The 17,090-nt window shown below is 38.4% G+C and overlaps 1 protein-coding gene across 1 annotated transcript; it reads left to right on the top strand.

The window, feature by feature from the left end:
- Window positions 1-801: 801 nt before the first annotated feature.
- LOC140923602 (eukaryotic translation initiation factor 2 subunit 3, Y-linked) lies at window positions 802-13,644 on the top strand. The gene is made up of 14 exons (XM_073373678.1): window positions 802-978; window positions 1,092-1,155; window positions 1,279-1,340; window positions 2,045-2,110; window positions 2,796-2,917; window positions 5,177-5,271; window positions 6,165-6,323; window positions 7,426-7,560; window positions 7,986-8,080; window positions 8,732-8,876; window positions 9,932-9,987; window positions 10,505-10,618; window positions 11,225-11,397; window positions 12,744-13,644. The coding sequence occupies exons 1-14, from the start codon at window positions 904-906 to the stop codon at window positions 12,796-12,798; spliced, it is 1,416 nt and encodes a 471-aa protein (XP_073229779.1). The 5' UTR covers window positions 802-903; the 3' UTR covers window positions 12,799-13,644.
- Window positions 13,645-17,090: the final 3,446 nt, after the last annotated feature.

Here is a 17,090-nt window from a genome sequence, read left to right as displayed (position 1 = left end):
TTAAAAGAGGATCCTCCAAGTTACTTTTGAATCGGAAACGAGCGGAAGTCCTAAAATCTAGGACTTTAAATCCTGTGTCTCCAGAGCCTCGTGGTCCTCATGCTCACGCCCCAAGGAGGCTCCGCGGCCGAGAATGCGCCACAAAAAAATGCTTTTGGGGGCACCAAAACACAGGTTTTTTGGAAACGGTCCTCTGAGTGCATATTTTTTAAAACGCCGGATTGTCGTTTTTCGTGTGGACGAACGAAAACGGATCGAGGTTTTCGAAATATGAGTCGTACATAATATGGCGGACGCTGTAACCTGTGAACAGTCCTTCGGTAGAGGGGCGAACTCTTTCCCCAAACAGAGAGCCTGTTCACAGGCTAGGACACTGTCGTATTTGCAACGTTTTAGCGTTTTACGTAGTCTCCCTTGGAGCCGTTTTTTGGATTTCACGTTACGTTATATCCAAAAAGGCGGCTTCGAGGGAGACTACGTTTTCAAGGGATGCGCGAAAACGATTTGAATACGATGAGTATTTTTTTGAAAACGGAGAAAAAAAATCTCCGTTTTTAAAAATATCCGGAAAATACCCCGTACCCTGTGCACCTGTGAAGAGATGCGCGACAAGCGCGCGCCTTGGGTCAATCTCGTTCTCAGAGGCCGCGATCCTTTTGGTCGGCGACGGGTCCCGATTTTTCCAGCGCATGACAAAAGGGACCCCTGGGGACGAGGTTGCACTAGGGTAGGGTTTAGGGTTAACCTGAGGGTTTAGGGTAACTAATCATTTTGTACCGTAGACCTCAGTCCTCCTCTTGTATGTTGCATCATCCGTCGCCATTTTATCAATGGATTTGTGAAAAAAGCTGGAAGGAAAATCTCAGTGTTCTGGTTTAATTTATCACAAGGGGCCACTCAGCAATGGCTACAGACAGTGTTTCTTCACAAATTACCATAGGACAACCGCATTTGGCCAAGCAGGATATATCTAAATTGGTAAATAAGAAATTTTAAGGCGACTTTTTCAATCACGTGTTGTTTCTCCAATATGGCGGAATCGTGAGTTTTTTTATTACAGTTAGTTATAATATGTCCGTTTTCTGTTTTAGGATATATCAGAGTTAAATCCTCTCACTCCGGAGGTTATAAGTCGACAGGCAACCATAAATATAGGTGAGTTCAGTGAATTTGTGTCACAGCGATGCTAGAATGGATAGATGTCACCATCAATTTCCACCCTTTCTCAGTTTGTTGCTATACTTCGGTATTAACGAATGGTTGGAATACTGTTTTCAGGAACAATTGGTCATGTGGCCCACGGAAAATCGACTGTTGTCAAAGCTTTGTCAGGAGTACAGGTGGGCAATAAAGGTCGCATTTTTCAATAACAATAAATAATATATTTGAAGATGAAATAATTAAGACATGGTAAAAGCTGCTGCAGCTAAACTACATAATACAAGGCCATCTTAAACCATCCACTTATCCTGCATATCAAATGGACATTTGCCAGCTATTATACATAGGTACTATTTAGAAAAGGGTGGCTGTGGTCCACTCAGACCACCCTTACATGTAAGTCCGTGAGTTAGTTGAGAAAGTTGGAACAAGTGCAAGAAAAGGGAGAAAGCGCAAGGGTGAGGGGAAAATGGAACAAAAATGCCCTCAAAAGTGGTGTGCCGAACATTGATTATAATCGATCATTGATTGAAAACTTAAAGCGGCCCAATAATTGATTATGGGTTGTGTTTAATTGGTTATTGGGATGAAAAAGGAATTCTTGTTGAAAAATAAATGTAAAACCAGATAGAGATTTATCCAATGGATAGCGTTAATCACTTCTTGAACAACTGGGGTCAGAGCTATATAAAATGTAGGTTTAGGCAAAATAATGCCAGCTTAAGTTTAAAATCAATTGAGAAAGTATGGGAAGTACTTGCACAAGGGATGCATTATGCCAGGACAGTCTCTAACAGGCTGTAATAATTATTCTGGTAGCGTTCTCAATTTTCATGATTTTACAAGACAAACCATAAAATGGTCATTCTTTTCCTTTCATCAGACTGTCAGGTTCAAGAATGAACTGGAGCGAAATATCACTATCAAGCTAGGTTATGCAAATGCTAAGGTAAGTCTGTGCTAAAAATCCCTTGAGGGCTACTGGGCCCCAACATTGGGCATGGCTTGGACCTCAGAAGATCATTGTCACCAGAGTGTTCATTAGCAAGCCTGCAAATAATAGCCAGTCATCGGTCAGATGACCGATAAAGCTTGGCCTGGTCTGTTACTCTCCCTTCCTTTTTTCCTTTTTTTGACCTACCAGACTGGTGTCTTGACTCGCAAAACCTGGTCCTTGTCCGGTCAAATGACCACCCTACAGCCAAAAGTTATTTGCAGGCTTGCATTAGGCATCGGAGTTGGGAGAATTCCATGTTTACTGTGCAGATTTCTCTGTCTAATGTTCGATAGCCTATGACTTATTTTTTTATTCAGGCGTGGAGCCTCTTAAGAGATATTCTCCTGTAGCGTTAAACCTTTCTCCTGTCCCTGGAATTCTCAATAAAAACCCTGTGTAACTCTGTGCCACAAAATGTGCCCCCAGATTGGCCAATGTTCTTTGTTTTGGTAATCAGGATGTTTAACTGGGTGGGCATGTGTGCAATACCTAACTTAGAAGGGCATGGCTGTTTCTTTTACACCTTAAGGGGATCTTTCACGTTTAGTATCCCACACTTCTTTGTCGTTTGAATAAAAACTAAGATAATTATTGTGATACCGCTCTCTTTAAGATGGCTGATGTGTGTGTTTTGTAGATTTACAGGTGTGATGGGAGTTCCTGTCCCAGGCCTGGCTGCTATCGTTCTGCTGGTAGCGCCAGAGAAGATGTGATTCCATGTGACAGAATGGGATGTAATGGCAAGTTCAGACTTGTTAGGTAAGGAAACCTGCATCCAGACAGATTCAACTAATCTGATTTCAAGATACATGTAATGGATTATTCAAGCAATGACAGAGACAGTAAGAATTGTGTTTCAAGCAGTTAAACTCATCAACAATAGATGAGGCACCTGAAAGGGAGGGAGGGGTGGGGAAGAAATCAGCACAAGTTCAGTTAAGCTGCAAAACACTCTTTAAATTGTTGTGCAATGAAACTCGGCAATTTGGTTCCTAAAGACTTTAAGCCCTTTGACTTACCTGAGCTTTCCTGGCAGATTGTGAGCTGCTACAATAGAAACTGCTGGGCAGTTTTTTACATTTTAAGTTTGACTTTGCCTAAATTGTATTTAGCCACAGTTAAAACAGCAAGGAAAATAAATGAAGTGACTGTTACTTGCAGTTGTTCTCTGAGGACCAGCAAAAATCACTGTCTAGTTGTGAGGGAAGTGCCGGCTACTCGCAGAAAATAACTTTTGAGTGAGATTATGATAATAAATCTGTTGAACTTATCTCACAAAACATTTGTTCAAGAAAAACAAACATGATATGAAAGAAAAGAAATGAAGATAAGTACTAGCCTCCTGACTGACTGACACTGACTGTGAGGAGTCTGAGGATAAGAAAAGGAGAAAACATTGTGGTGGAGTTGCCTGCCAAAAATCTAAGAGTGTGGATGGCCTCCTTCACCCTTGTGGACCAGTTACTGGACCTGGGTGTTTTCATCAGACAAATTATTACAAGTCCAGTCCCCTAAGAAAATTCCCACAAGGAGACAAGTGAGCGCCCTGTAAGGACTGCAATCTTGCGTTTTTGCACTGTGTATTCAAAATTTTTGCTCTGTGTGTTATTCTGTTTCCATGTTTGCTGTCTGAAATATCTAGGTTCTGTCGTTTTTCATTCAGATTATTACCTCACTAGTTTTCTACTTGTCTGATTTTATTTAGCTTACAAGTTAGAATAAACAACATGACTTACCGTGCAGCCGTCGACTATCATCATTTTTCTTTTCTTTGTTTATATGCTTTCATTTCTTACCAACATTGCCTTCTATTATTCAAATCCAATTCAGCCGACCTTAAGATTCCTGTCTTAAAATATGACTCTTTAAAAAACTTCCATACTGTGCAGAATTGATCCCGCACGACTGCATTAACTTAATTATTTGCTGACTGAGAAAATCTTTACAACAAAATTATTTTTTTATGTGGCTTTCTCAATTAAGTTTGCAGATTCTCTTATCCTTGTTTGACACAAAAAAGATCATGATTTGTCTGCCAAGAAACATAAGTCTTCTTATACATACTGAAGAAAGCTTAATGCTTGATAATATAAGCTTAAGTCTTAAATGTTACTAAGTTTAGTTTTGGTTTTGCATAATTCGATCATGCAATACATCAACATCAACATAAACTTAAGCTTTAACACATAAATTGGGTGCTGCGGTAAAATTTTCTGACAATTTTAAGAGTAGAAAAAAATTAAATGCAAATGCTTTAATGTTTAATTCAAAACGCTAAGATTCGTATGTGAAAATAGTTCTTTTTCAAATCCTTCTTGCACTATTGAATTAATCATCATTGCCAAAGAAAAACTTCGAGAGAATTTTTTTTGTTTGCGTATTCTTTTATCCTTGTATGACACAAAACCCGCTCATAAGTTTTCTACCAAGATACATATACTTACATCAACACGTATTTAATTTTATGAGTAGGAAAAATATAGATACGTTATTTAATTTCACGAGTAGGATAATATAGATACATTACTTGCTGGTCCAGGAGGATTCAGATGAAGGAATATCTTAGATAAGTTTTTCTAACACCATTTTCCTTTTGACAAATGAGCAAACTATTGTAGGTCCCAGTAAGAGGGTTTTTGTCTCTCAAAATTCCCCCATTATAAAGTACACAAATTAGATTTTTATGCATGAGCCAACATGCCAGAAGGTCTTCAACCCTGTTGATATTTGGCAGGCATCACTGTCACTTTCCATTCTCTCCCCATCCTCTCACTCATTCTCTACAACAGGACAGTGAAGCCTCCAGAAGAGGCTAGATAAGTACATAAAGTTGCTATCCCCGTGGCTAAAATTCTTTCCCTGGTTGTTCAAAATGCACTGAAATACATTTTTCAGGGTGCTGCCCCCGGGAAAAGTTTTATTTTTACCTGGGGTTTATAGATCTATAATCCAATACTGCATCTTTTTCATTTAACATAGTAGGGAATGTTTGTTTCACTGTAAATGATTTGTTTTCAGGCACGTATCATTTGTGGACTGTCCTGGTCACGACATTCTTATGGCAACCATGCTGAATGGTGCAGCTGTTATGGATGCTGCTCTTTTACTTGTAGGTTAGTGTTGTTGTAGAGAGTTGGTAAAGATAATCAATCTATCAACACCACTGAAAAAAGCACCTTGGTATCAGTAAAGTTACAAAGTTTGACAGTAATAGGTTGGGAACCTTCAAAGATCTGGCATCATAAAGTCATGGAACAAAAATAATAGTTTTGGTCGAAGTTTCACAATTTTGCAGAGCTCTAACTTTGCTTATGAATTTAAGAGATACCACTATAATTATACTTCATAAGTTTGCTATTATTTTAAGGTGCCCTTTCTAGCACTTTCATTGGATTTTCTCGAACAGGTTGTTGTCAGAGGCAAAACAGTCCCACACTTGCTGATCTTTAAACTAAAATTTGCATGTAATCAATCAACATTCTAAAGCTAGTTATGCCTATTTTGTGACAATGTTATATTTAATTTTGTGATCTGACGTGGATAATTTTGTGGAAATGAGGCCTTCTACATGCAAACAGTTGTCTATACTAAAGATGAAAGCTAATGCCCAAAAGTTGGTAATTAGTCTCGCTTGCATAGGCAGCCAGACTGAAAATCTGCAACCCTTTTGTCTTCATATTTATGACACAAAAGGGGGGTCATTGTGCCAGGCATTCCTAGCGGAGACTGTGGAAATTGGGAATATGAATTGTTGCGTGACCGAAGCCATGCATGTTTTGCGAAGAAAGCTTAGGGAAGATTAAATTTAGCTTTTGAATTGAGTTGAAAAGTTGATCTGTTTTTTAAAAAATTGTCACACTTCAGGGACATGTTTTGAAAAGTAATCTTCATTTGTTGTTCATCTCTTTATTAACATTCCACTAAAGATGCACCACTGTGTCTTTTGTTAACTGGGCATTTCCACTGTGCCCACAATTTATTATTATAAATTTTACTTTCTTTGTAGCTGGAAATGAATCTTGTCCTCAGCCACAAACTTCCGAACATCTGGCAGCCATTGAAATAATGAAGCTCAAACATATAATTATTCTACAAAACAAGATAGACCTGGTCAAAGAGAGCCAAGCAAAAGAACAGTATGATCAGATCCTCAAGTTTGTGCAAGGTGATAAAATAGCTTGAATCTGCTCATTCTTAAACTCACACTTCAAGTAACACAAACTGAAAGTATGGAGATTCCCAATTTTTTCTGTTGCAAGGGTTTAAGTTGATTGGCATAGGATATCATTGACATAATCGCAAGTTAGTTTAGAACAAATCTGAAAAAACTTCATAATGGATCATTGGTTTAAAAGGGTCAACATTCTTTCTATATAACTATTAACTGCTTCCCATAAATCCTCAGTTAAGCCACCCCCTTTCCAGGGTTAGAAAGCTATTTGTTTTGTTCCATGTTTTGCGTAAGCACAAGCTACAACCAGTTGCAAAAGTACCTGAGACACTGTACTATATTTTGGCTTAAATAGCCTGCCCGTGATCTTGAGCTTGTAATCCCCCCTCCAACCTATATCAAAGTTGCTATCAATACATGACCACTCTCAAAACTTGGAGGAACAACTTTGAATGAAAGGGAGGATGGAGGTCAGTATTATATCTCACAGATGTGTGACAAGCAGCTATTTGAAGTAGGAAAGGTCAGTTTTTCGTGGAAGTGTTTTCGACATTTTTGCAAGTGGTTGTAGCTCAGCTCACCCAGCAAAGAAAATGAAGAGGCAAAAGAATAATTATTTTGCACACATTTTCCTTATGTTAAAATTCCCCTCTCTATTTATAACCCCCCCCCCCCCCCTCCCCACCCATTATTTCTTAATGACTGTATTATTTTTGAATCAAGACTGCAACACTTTATGTGTTTTGATCTGGTAGGGTCTATTTATGTGCTGGAAGTGTGTTATTACTAATGTTTTGATCTTTGGCTGCATGGCCTCCAAGTTCATGTGCTTGAGCTTTTCCACTTTGCATTCTACAGATGTAGCTTTTATGGAGAATTTATACCATCATGTTTGATAAATTAAGTAACAGGGTTTGTACACTAAGGTCATGGAAAACCTGGAAAGTCGTGAAATGTAAGAATTTCACTTTCTCATTCATAAACTAGAGGTTCTAACTGTAGTGATTGACCAGGAAAATTTTGGTGGTTCAGTGGCCATGCCTATGAGAGGTGGTTACTCATGGACATTCAACTGAATATTTGTTTCTTTCCCTAGGCACAATTGCTGAGGGAGCTCCTGTTGTTCCAATTTCAGCTCAGCTGAAATACAACATTGAAGTTATTTGTGAATTTATCTGCAAAAAGATTCCAGTTCCTGTCAGAGATTTTACATCCAGTGCTAGACTTATAGGTAGGTATTTCCACTGGGTATTCTAAGAAAATTTAAAACAAGCAGTACCTGTTGAAAGCGCTTGATATCTTTTATTATTATTATTATTATTTGTGTGATCTCATCTGTCTACTAAGTGTTACAATCAGTCCATAACCTTAAGAAAAAGAACTGCTAAATATTATATATTCTTCATGTTTAAAGTTCAATGTGATTATGACTGTTCCTAGGATTTCATACACTAATGCCTTGTTGAAAATTAGAGCATTTAATCGCAGTCCATTTCTGTTTAAATTGACAAAACAACAATATTTGGAGTTAAGAAAGGAGCTTATATGTCAGAGATTTTAGGGTGTATATAGGTAGCTGATACTTATTTGTGGTGCAGATATTGATGTAAAGTAGCCCACTTTTGAAGTAATGTTGGTTAATTGTTTGTTGTGTAGTTATCAGATCTTTTGATGTAAACAAGCCTGGTTGTGAAGTAGAAGAACTCAAAGGAGGAGTTGCTGGAGGAAGTATATTATGTGGTGTCCTGAGGGTATGTCTTACCTTGCTCTGATACCAGCTCCTACACATGTCCAAGATCTTGTTTGTTTAATTCTACTTTTATTGTAGTTTTAGACTCCAGGTATTTTGTTTTTGTCATGGTCTATTTGTATGTATTATCACCAAGCACATTTTTTACATTTTTCACCCTTGAACCCATATGTAACATTAATTTATTCTTTATTCATTGTACATTTGATTCCTTCTCTTTTTACCAGTCTCCCTATCACCCTGTCAGATTTACTTTCAGCAACTAAATATTCACCATTTCATCTTCATCTTCCCGGGTATTATTACAAACCAGATTAGTGACCATTTCCCAGTTGGCTTACTAGCTCAGTTGGTCAGGCCGTGCAGCACTGTTATCACAGAGGTCACTACGGTTCAAACCCCGGCAAGCCTGACTTTTTTCAGCCTTTCTTTTCGTAACTGCGTAAGTTGCATCTTTAACTGCGATGACCTTTGAATTTATTTAAAGGCATTGTGCTTGTTGAGTAGACCATTGTGGAGGGACTTATTTTCGTCTAAGGGAAAATGACTTGATCACCTACAACCAAAATTTGGTTGATGAGTCAAATCTGTGAAACATACTTCATAAGGTCATGATACTGAAAGCCTTCAATCGTTTGTATCCTTTTCACAGGTGAATCAAGAAATTGAAGTAAGACCTGGTATCGTATCCAAGGATAGTGAAGGAAAGCTTCAGTGTCGTGCTATTTATTCTCGTATTGTATCATTGTTTGCTGAACAGAATGACCTTCAATTTGCTGTTCCTGGTGGACTTATCGGTAAGAGTAATAGCTGTTCCCCCCTTTAACCTCCAGTAGTTAAGGCAGTGTGTGTAGCTTATTGTCTCATAACCCAGATTTCTTGTTGACAAAGCCGAAGGTGAGATCTGGTACAATCTGATTTGTGCTCGTCATTGCCTCTCGGGAAAGTGACGGGCAATAAAACTGAACATGCTTGAAATAAATCCTCAAAATGGCGGCCGTGTTAAGCAACGACTTTGATAGAGCCACAAATTTCAAACTGACAAAATGTGGTTAAATGCACTGCTTGAAGCCCCGTGCAAACGGACACAACATAGTTGGATGTTACATATTGCATCCATTTGCACACCCTGTTGTTGGAAGTTGTTTTGCAAAGTTTGAAATTGGTCAAGTTTTTAGCTAGGTGCAAACAAACGCAACAACTCCCAACAGTGTTGGCCAAAAATGTTGGGAGTTGTTGCGTTCGTTTGCACCTAGCTTAAGTTGTTGTTGTTGTTGCTTTTTTGTAACATCAAATTCAACAAGGCAGTTACTTTAAATTTTTGAGCTATCATAGTGCACGCTCAAAGCTTAAAGTAGTACGCGTCAACTTCTATACAACAGTTTTTTTACCATATCCTCTTCAAAAGTAATCTTAATACCAAGAGAAAATTTTAAGTCTTTTTGATAAAAAGGGTTTAGAGGCTATATTCAGGCTAATTCATAAAAAATATATATTTGTTGTGAACAAACTGAGGTCTTCGCAAATAATGAATTGTACATGCCATAGCACGGGCAGGTAACAACACTCATGTCAGTAGCTCACAGCATTTAAATATGATCAAATGCGCCAATCAGAAAAACTGAATTTTCTTATTTGACCAGATCTCAACGACAAGAGATCTGCATACAAGATTATGTAGCTTAAAATAAGTAATTTCTTACAAGAGGATTTCATGGGTTTAGAGTTTTGGAACTCTCTACAAGATTGTGCGAGCATTGTTCTGGTGCTGGTAGTTGGCATGTGTAAAAGTACAATGTATTGGCTGTGTTCTGTTCAATCTTCTCACTTGTAACTGTGCTTTTCATTGAAGGTGTTGGAACAAAAATTGATCCTACATTATGCAGAGCTGACAGGATGGTAGGACAGGTATTGAATGCATTTTTCATACATTGCACACTTACACCAGCTGTTGCCCTCCAACACCAAAGTTCCTCCCACTAGTCCACTTGTCATTCATTCGTTCTCCATGAATCTCTACCTTATAAGCCACCTTGTCTTTTATTTTCATGTGCTGCATGCAGTTAACTGATAACCAATAAGATGTGGTTTTTTTCTTGTACATAAAAAAAGTTGATGCCTTTAGTGAGGGTTTGTATTTGGTGGTTTCTTGACTAAGTGCCTGGCTTAGTTCTTCATAGTCACTCTTTAATAAGTAGTTTTCTCTCTTTTTTTTACTATTGTAAAGACAATAATTATTAGTATTGGAAACCACTGATAGATCAGAGAATAATTTTATTTTTGCAAACAAACCATCCACCATCTTTCAAGAAAGCAATTATTTGCTGCTGCTGCTGCTGCTGTAGTGTTCTTACCTATTGTGATACTTGTAATGGCTGTTGTGATACTTTGATATTTGATATTTTTGATATTTTGCTCATGGCAGGTACTGGGTGCTGTTGGTACACTTCCTGAGATTTACACAGAGTTGGAAATTAGTTACTTCTTGTTGAGAAGACTGCTGGGAGTTAGAACTGAGGGCGATAAAAAGGGAGCCAAGGTGAGCAGCAGTGATGTCCACCTTGTCAACCAAGTGTCAAATTGTGTGTAACTGTTAAATTGCTTTGTATGAACTCACCTGATATTGTGCAATGTTGCAGCAAGCAATAAGAGTCTCCTCCTACACCAAAATTACATGCATAGGTGTGACCCACATTCCGTATTAACATTTCATGGCAGACCTGCCCAAAGTCGACCTCTCGTAAGTTCTTGATTGAGAGCAGTCTCTAAAACCAGCCTTAATGAGGTCCCACGTAGGCCAAGTAATTTAATAAAGTGGCCAACCAACCAGCAAAAAATTAAGGACTTTGGGAAGGGAAGGTTGTCCGTCTTATGCATGCACATAGACTTAGTGGTTCAATTTTATTCTTGGTGCAAATTTCATTTTCTTTTTCTTTCAATTTCGTTATTGCACACTAAGAACTGATGACCACACCCAAAACAGAGTAAATTAAAATTTACGCAAATTTACGCCAAGGATAAAGTTGAACCGCAACACTATAGGAACAAACAATCAGATGCACAATTATAGAGGTTTGATAGAATATTTTATTCTGTTAAAGCAAAGAGATGTTTTTTATTTTGCAATCTATAATTTGTTTTTCAGGTGCAAAAATTATCCAAAAATGAAGTGTTGATGGTAAACATTGGTTCGTTGTCCACCGGCGGCCGTGTGTTAGCAGTCAAGGCAGATTTAGCAAAAATTGTACTCACTCAGCCAGTTTGTACAGAAACTGGTGAAAAAATTGCTCTCAGTAGGAGAGTTGAGAAACATTGGAGGTATGTGTATGTTTTGCTTTTGCGAGAACTGGCCTCTCAGGCCCCATACACTCAAATAGGGATAGATTCTTATGGAGGGGACCTTAATTGCTTTTGTGCAGTGCTGACTTACGCAGACAGTGAGACTTGGCTTCTTTTGCTACAATATACGGTAGTGTGCCAATTGTCTCCATTCCAGAAAGGTGCTGTTATTACAGTTTAAGAAAGTTTCGTTTTTATTTGGGCATTAAGTTAAACATTTATGGTTGTTTTGCAAAGCATGAATACAGTAATTTTTCTTAGTATGATTACATCTTAGAACCCCAAATGATAGTTGAAGTCTTGATGATCCTCTAGATGTGATCATCATCATCACTGATCACTGTTATTTTTATGACACTGCAATCCCATTTAACCATGGAGTGGTCATTTATGGTACAGTCAACTCTCTCTAAGACGGACACCCTTGGGACCGGCACTAAGTGTCCGTCATAGAGAGGTGTCCATCTTATAGAGAGTCAAATAAAAGGAGTAAAGAAAGGTAGGGACCAACTCTAAGTGTCCGTTTTACAGAGGTGTCCGTTAAGAGAGAGTCGGCTGTATGCTGTAAAGCCCATAGAACTGTAAATTCATAATTCAAATGTTTCTCGTGTTCTTTGGATACGATTTGCAATGAATCCCTTTCTTTGCAGGCAAATACTGCTCGTTAAACGTTTCTAGGATGTATTATATAATTATATTATTGTATTATGAGTGCAGTGGAATATGATGACAACCAAGAGACGGGCGGTCAGAAAAAAAGTTTACAATTTTGTGGACTTGGTGATGTTGATTGTCTCTTAGTTTCTGACACCGCGACTCATTTTTAGTACCATTCAATATCTAAATCTTATCATCGGTGCATTAACTACTGGACATGTCTCCCCAATCATTTAAGAAAACCCATGCCACGCAAAATTTTTAAGTGGGACATAAAGATGGTTTAATTGCAAAGTATTTTTAGTTTGTTATATTTTCATTTTAGCTTTTCAGTATTTTTATATTTGCGTAATAGCCAAGTCTTGAAGTTTGATTGTAATTAGTCAGTTTTAGTAATTTTGATATTGTTTATTTTAAGTGAGGACCTCCCTTCAAACTTCTGTAATTTATATACAAAACCCCGCGTTTATTTTAGAGCGGTTTTCACTTGACTGTCGTAAAACCAAAACCAAAGTAAATACACTAGCCAACCAAAGGGCGTAGTAAAACCAAAACCAAAACCAAAACCAATCCCTTTCGACAGTCAAGTGAAAACCGCTCTAACAGGATTTGTAATGTTTTCCTTGCATTACCCTTTTTGTCTGAACGTTTTGCTGGTTTTCTTACAGGTTAATTGGATGGGGCCAGATACGACGTGGAGTAACCATTAAACCAGAGTCATAACATAGCCTGCCTAACATATCAGCGGCTATCCCGCTATTATCTCAAGATTCCAAGTTTTATTTGTGTGTCATTACCAAGATGAAGTCTAATTTTCGTTTTTCTTGACCGGAAAAGATGTTCTTGAGAACAGCACGTTATTACTTTCTGATTCCATCCCAGCCCCTCCCCCCCCCCACCCCCAACCCCCCCGCCTAAAAAAAACAAAGGAAATACAGAAAACAAGAGCTCAGTAATTCCTTGCAATGTATTTTTAATACTATGACAAGTCAAGAATTCCCGAGAGAGAATGAGCGGCTTTTGTAGTTACCAATTAGTGCAGCTTTAGTACTGACATGGCTATTCTTAGGCATGTTAATAGAACCTGGTCAAAGCTTCGGTTTTGATTGGTCTAAACAAATATACATGTTACTTCGCGGTTAACAGATCCAAATATGTGGAATTTGTCTATTAGTTACCGCAAATAGAATCAAAAACAGACGTGTTGATCGCTAATCCTTTAATTGTATTAACTTCAGTGAGTTGTCAGTAACGCTAAACCGCTACATCTCAAATTCTCAATGTGACTTAAAGAACTCAGACCAGCCAAGAGAGGTGTAAGATGGGGGCATAGAATAATAGCAGCGCCAGCGCCCCAAATACTGGCATGATCTTTACAAGTCTTAAGCATCTTTCATTTCTGTTTGAAATGTTTTTTCTTGAGGACTCCAGGTAACCTATCAAAATACTCGGTATTAGAAGTCTTAACGAATACTCCGTTAGAAACAATTTTTGTTGCACCACTGCAGTCAAAACAAAGAATATTATTAAGATACATAAATATTTTAATAAAAGTCGTCTTGAATCCCAGCCACTCGCTTGGTTTCCTCTGTTTGTAATTTAGCAGTCTACTACTCACTTTCCTAAGTAAGTTTTCTGCCTCGCTTTTGTTAAAATTTAGAATGCAGTGCAGGAGACGCGGGCGAATGTATAAACACAATTTATAATCATCCCGAAATTAACTACGGGCAAATCGGTAAATTTTATTCCAAAAACGTTGCACAAATCAGTTCCATTTAGGCTTCGATAGATTGTGGTTGCAAAAGTACCATAATATGCTACGAGGAGTTAGATCTAAAATTATGCCAATAATTATGACAGTTTTTGTAATTATGCTCGTTTTAGCCAAAAAAATGTAGAATGTTTACTTTAAATCTGGTAAAAGCAATGCAACAGTCAAGTAACGGACACGGACGCCATCTTGGGTAACCAACCGAGATAGTTATGGGCATGCTGAGCCCTGTGGAAGAGTCCTTGCCTGGTCCCTGTACGGCGTCTTCCCAGGCCTTCTCGGTCAATGCACTTCGGTGACGTTCGACGACGAGCTCGCTCAGACCACGTGACCCGCAGACCTCGGCAAAAAGAGTCCTTGGTCACTTCCTGTTGGACCCAGGTCCGATGACTGTTCATAAGCAGAACTACAGTTGAACCGCTGTTAAGCGGCCATCCTTAGGGTACTGGCATGTAGCCGCTGAATAATGAACATAGAGGTTCGTTGTACAGTGTAAATAAGCAGAATTTAATCTTAAGTTGAAGCATCACTTTCTTTTGAAACAAGCACTCGATGGGAGGCGAGCGACCCAACTGCGAATTACTGGTCCACAACCAGTCATCACCTCTTATCTCGGACTGTATTTTCCTTCATCATAGAGCTTGAAATAAAGTCAAACTAAGCACTAAGTGTATCAAGCGCTTGATGGCCGCTTTTAACGAGAGTTCTCCAATTGAGAACTCTCCGTGGAACAACCAAAAGGTGGCAGCTCAATAGAGGGAGGTTTAAGGTCCTATTCTACAACTATTTCGGGACTTTGATTATGGGCCGCTTACTGTGTACAGGGTGGCACGCTTACTGTACAAATCAGGACAAATGATAGCCAATCAGGTTTGAGAATTTTGTTATTGTTATGATGCCAAAAATCATGCTAGCACAATCTATGAAATAATAGCAAACAGCAAACAATCTATGAATAATAGCCAACGCTCGATATATTAAAATGTGTTTTCTAACATGACTCCGAGGCTTTCAGGTTTTTTATCTGCATTTGTTTTGCCTCCTTTGTGCCCAAGTCTCCTCTGGGAATTGCGAGACAATGGAGTCGTAAAAAATTTGCAATTTCGGAGTCAAGTTAGAATTTTATCGAACGTGAGCTTTCCGATCAGAATTTGACGGCGTTCAATGACTGGCGGCAAAGAAATGAACATAAAAGCTGCCCCTCTTGCTAAATAACCTATCTTTTTTTACATTTTCGTTGCTGTCTGCCTGTCTCCTTCATGATTAAGACCATTGAAGAGCGACGCGCATAAATACAGTCGACCCTTTGTCGAGCCAAATAGTCTACTGATTTTACCTTATAAGGTAAATGAAAGTAAACAAAGAAAACACTAGGGTCGTATTTCACCTTCATGCATCTGTTCAAAGATTACAGGAAGGGAATTCTGTCCAATAAAGAAAGCAGTTTTCGTTAATTATATTAAAATTCACACTTGGCTTCGAGGCTTGGGAATAAAACAAAAGAAGCCACCTTGACGTGGTTCTGGGATGAATATTACATTTCTTTTGTTTCATCCCGGAGCCTCGGAGCCGAGCATAAATTTTAATATTATCGAAGTTGTTTATTCTAATCATAGCTCCCATTTTTTTTTTCGCCTTGGGGGATTAGAAACTTAATAGCTAGCGCGTGATGGTATTTCATCCTTTCCTGTACATCACCCTACAACCTCACAAGAGGGCTCTGGAACATTACCCAGATGTATTCACAGGGTGGCCGTGTTTATAATCTCAATCCTTATACCGCAACCAGCCCTGAGATCGAGAAGATATAGTAACATATGAAACCGATGAATTACTGGCTTTCCAACTGAATCCTGTATCATACCTGTTTTCCTCTCCTTGAGTCCCACTCTTGAGGTCAAGAGACTGTGAAAGAAATAGAACAAACAAAAGGATCTTTCTTCTTCAACCGGATTCAACCTGTTTATCGGAGGGACTTTAAAAAATTTGGAACAAAAACAAAGATTTGCTGTTTTAAATAAATTTGTGCTCATGTGTATGTGATTTTTCTTTTAATATCATTGCTTCGTTCGCATAAAAAAACAACTCCTTAAGGTGTGCTTGAGAAGTTTGGTTTAGAGTTTTACGCTTGAACTCATTAGGTTACGATTTATTTAGCATACTTCTATTAATAGATTATTTGCTCGACTGAACATTTATGAAATTCATGTCTTCTGAATAAAATACAGATGCGAGTATGATTCAGTTTTATACTTGTCGTTGTGTAATCAATGGACAATCCTCTGAAAGGAAAAGAGTCGTGATGAATTATATTTACGTCATCGTGTCCTCTTCCGCCAATGCAAAACATATTGACTGAGACCCAACCATTACCACAAGTTTGATTGAAAGGCTTGAAAAGAGCTTGTCAGTCAAGATCAGATAATTGATCGAAAGCAAAACCTGTCTGCTTGACTCTAGCCAATCATGTTCGACAAAACGTTTTCAATAATGCACGTAGGGTCAAAAACCAGACGAACAGGCGCCGGTTCAATAGCAAAGACAAAGGTTTCAACAAACAGGAAATTGACAAATCGCCACGCAAGCGCGTTTGATGTTTTTAACATTTTTTTGTAACCAAATAAGGCTATGACACTCTTGCATCATACTTTGCATGTAGCATGGCAGCTTTGCGACGATAAATGCCCTGTATGTTTTCACGTGCACATCACGTGAAAACTAAAGGTGTACACAGAGTCCACTTGCTATTCAACATCGTTATTGGTATTTATTAAGATTTTTTTATTCAAATAATTAGAGCAGTGTCACGGGAAATGTTTTTTCCGGTTTTAAACATACATTTCGGCACCAGAGGGAAAATAACCGATATACTGTGTTGTGATGTTTACTGTTTTGTGATGTTCCTCAAAATAAAAGGAACCTCTGTAAAACCATAAGTTCCAGTGCGCTTTCTCATCCGTTTGTCTTTGACGCATCCAATAATTTGTCGTTGTCGTTGTCGTTGGCAAGTCCTAACATGATTGGACACTGCGAACTTGTACTCTTCTTGAAATGATGAAAAATATTGCAACAAAGAGGGCAGACAATTTCTACTTCCCCTCCAAAAGCCGCCTTCACTACGATGAGCATGAATGCGCGCGCATTGCTACCCGGTGGCCAACAACTGATTGTTATTGGTTGGTAATCATAGAAGGACCTATCAATCAACTAAATAGAAGCAGCTGATTGGCTACATTTGACATTT

The sequence above is a fragment of the Porites lutea genome, chromosome 1 (assembly GCF_958299795.1).
Source record: "Porites lutea chromosome 1, jaPorLute2.1, whole genome shotgun sequence".
Taxonomy (NCBI): domain Eukaryota; kingdom Metazoa; phylum Cnidaria; class Anthozoa; order Scleractinia; family Poritidae; genus Porites; species Porites lutea.
This window is presented reverse-complemented; position numbering and strand designations above follow the sequence as displayed.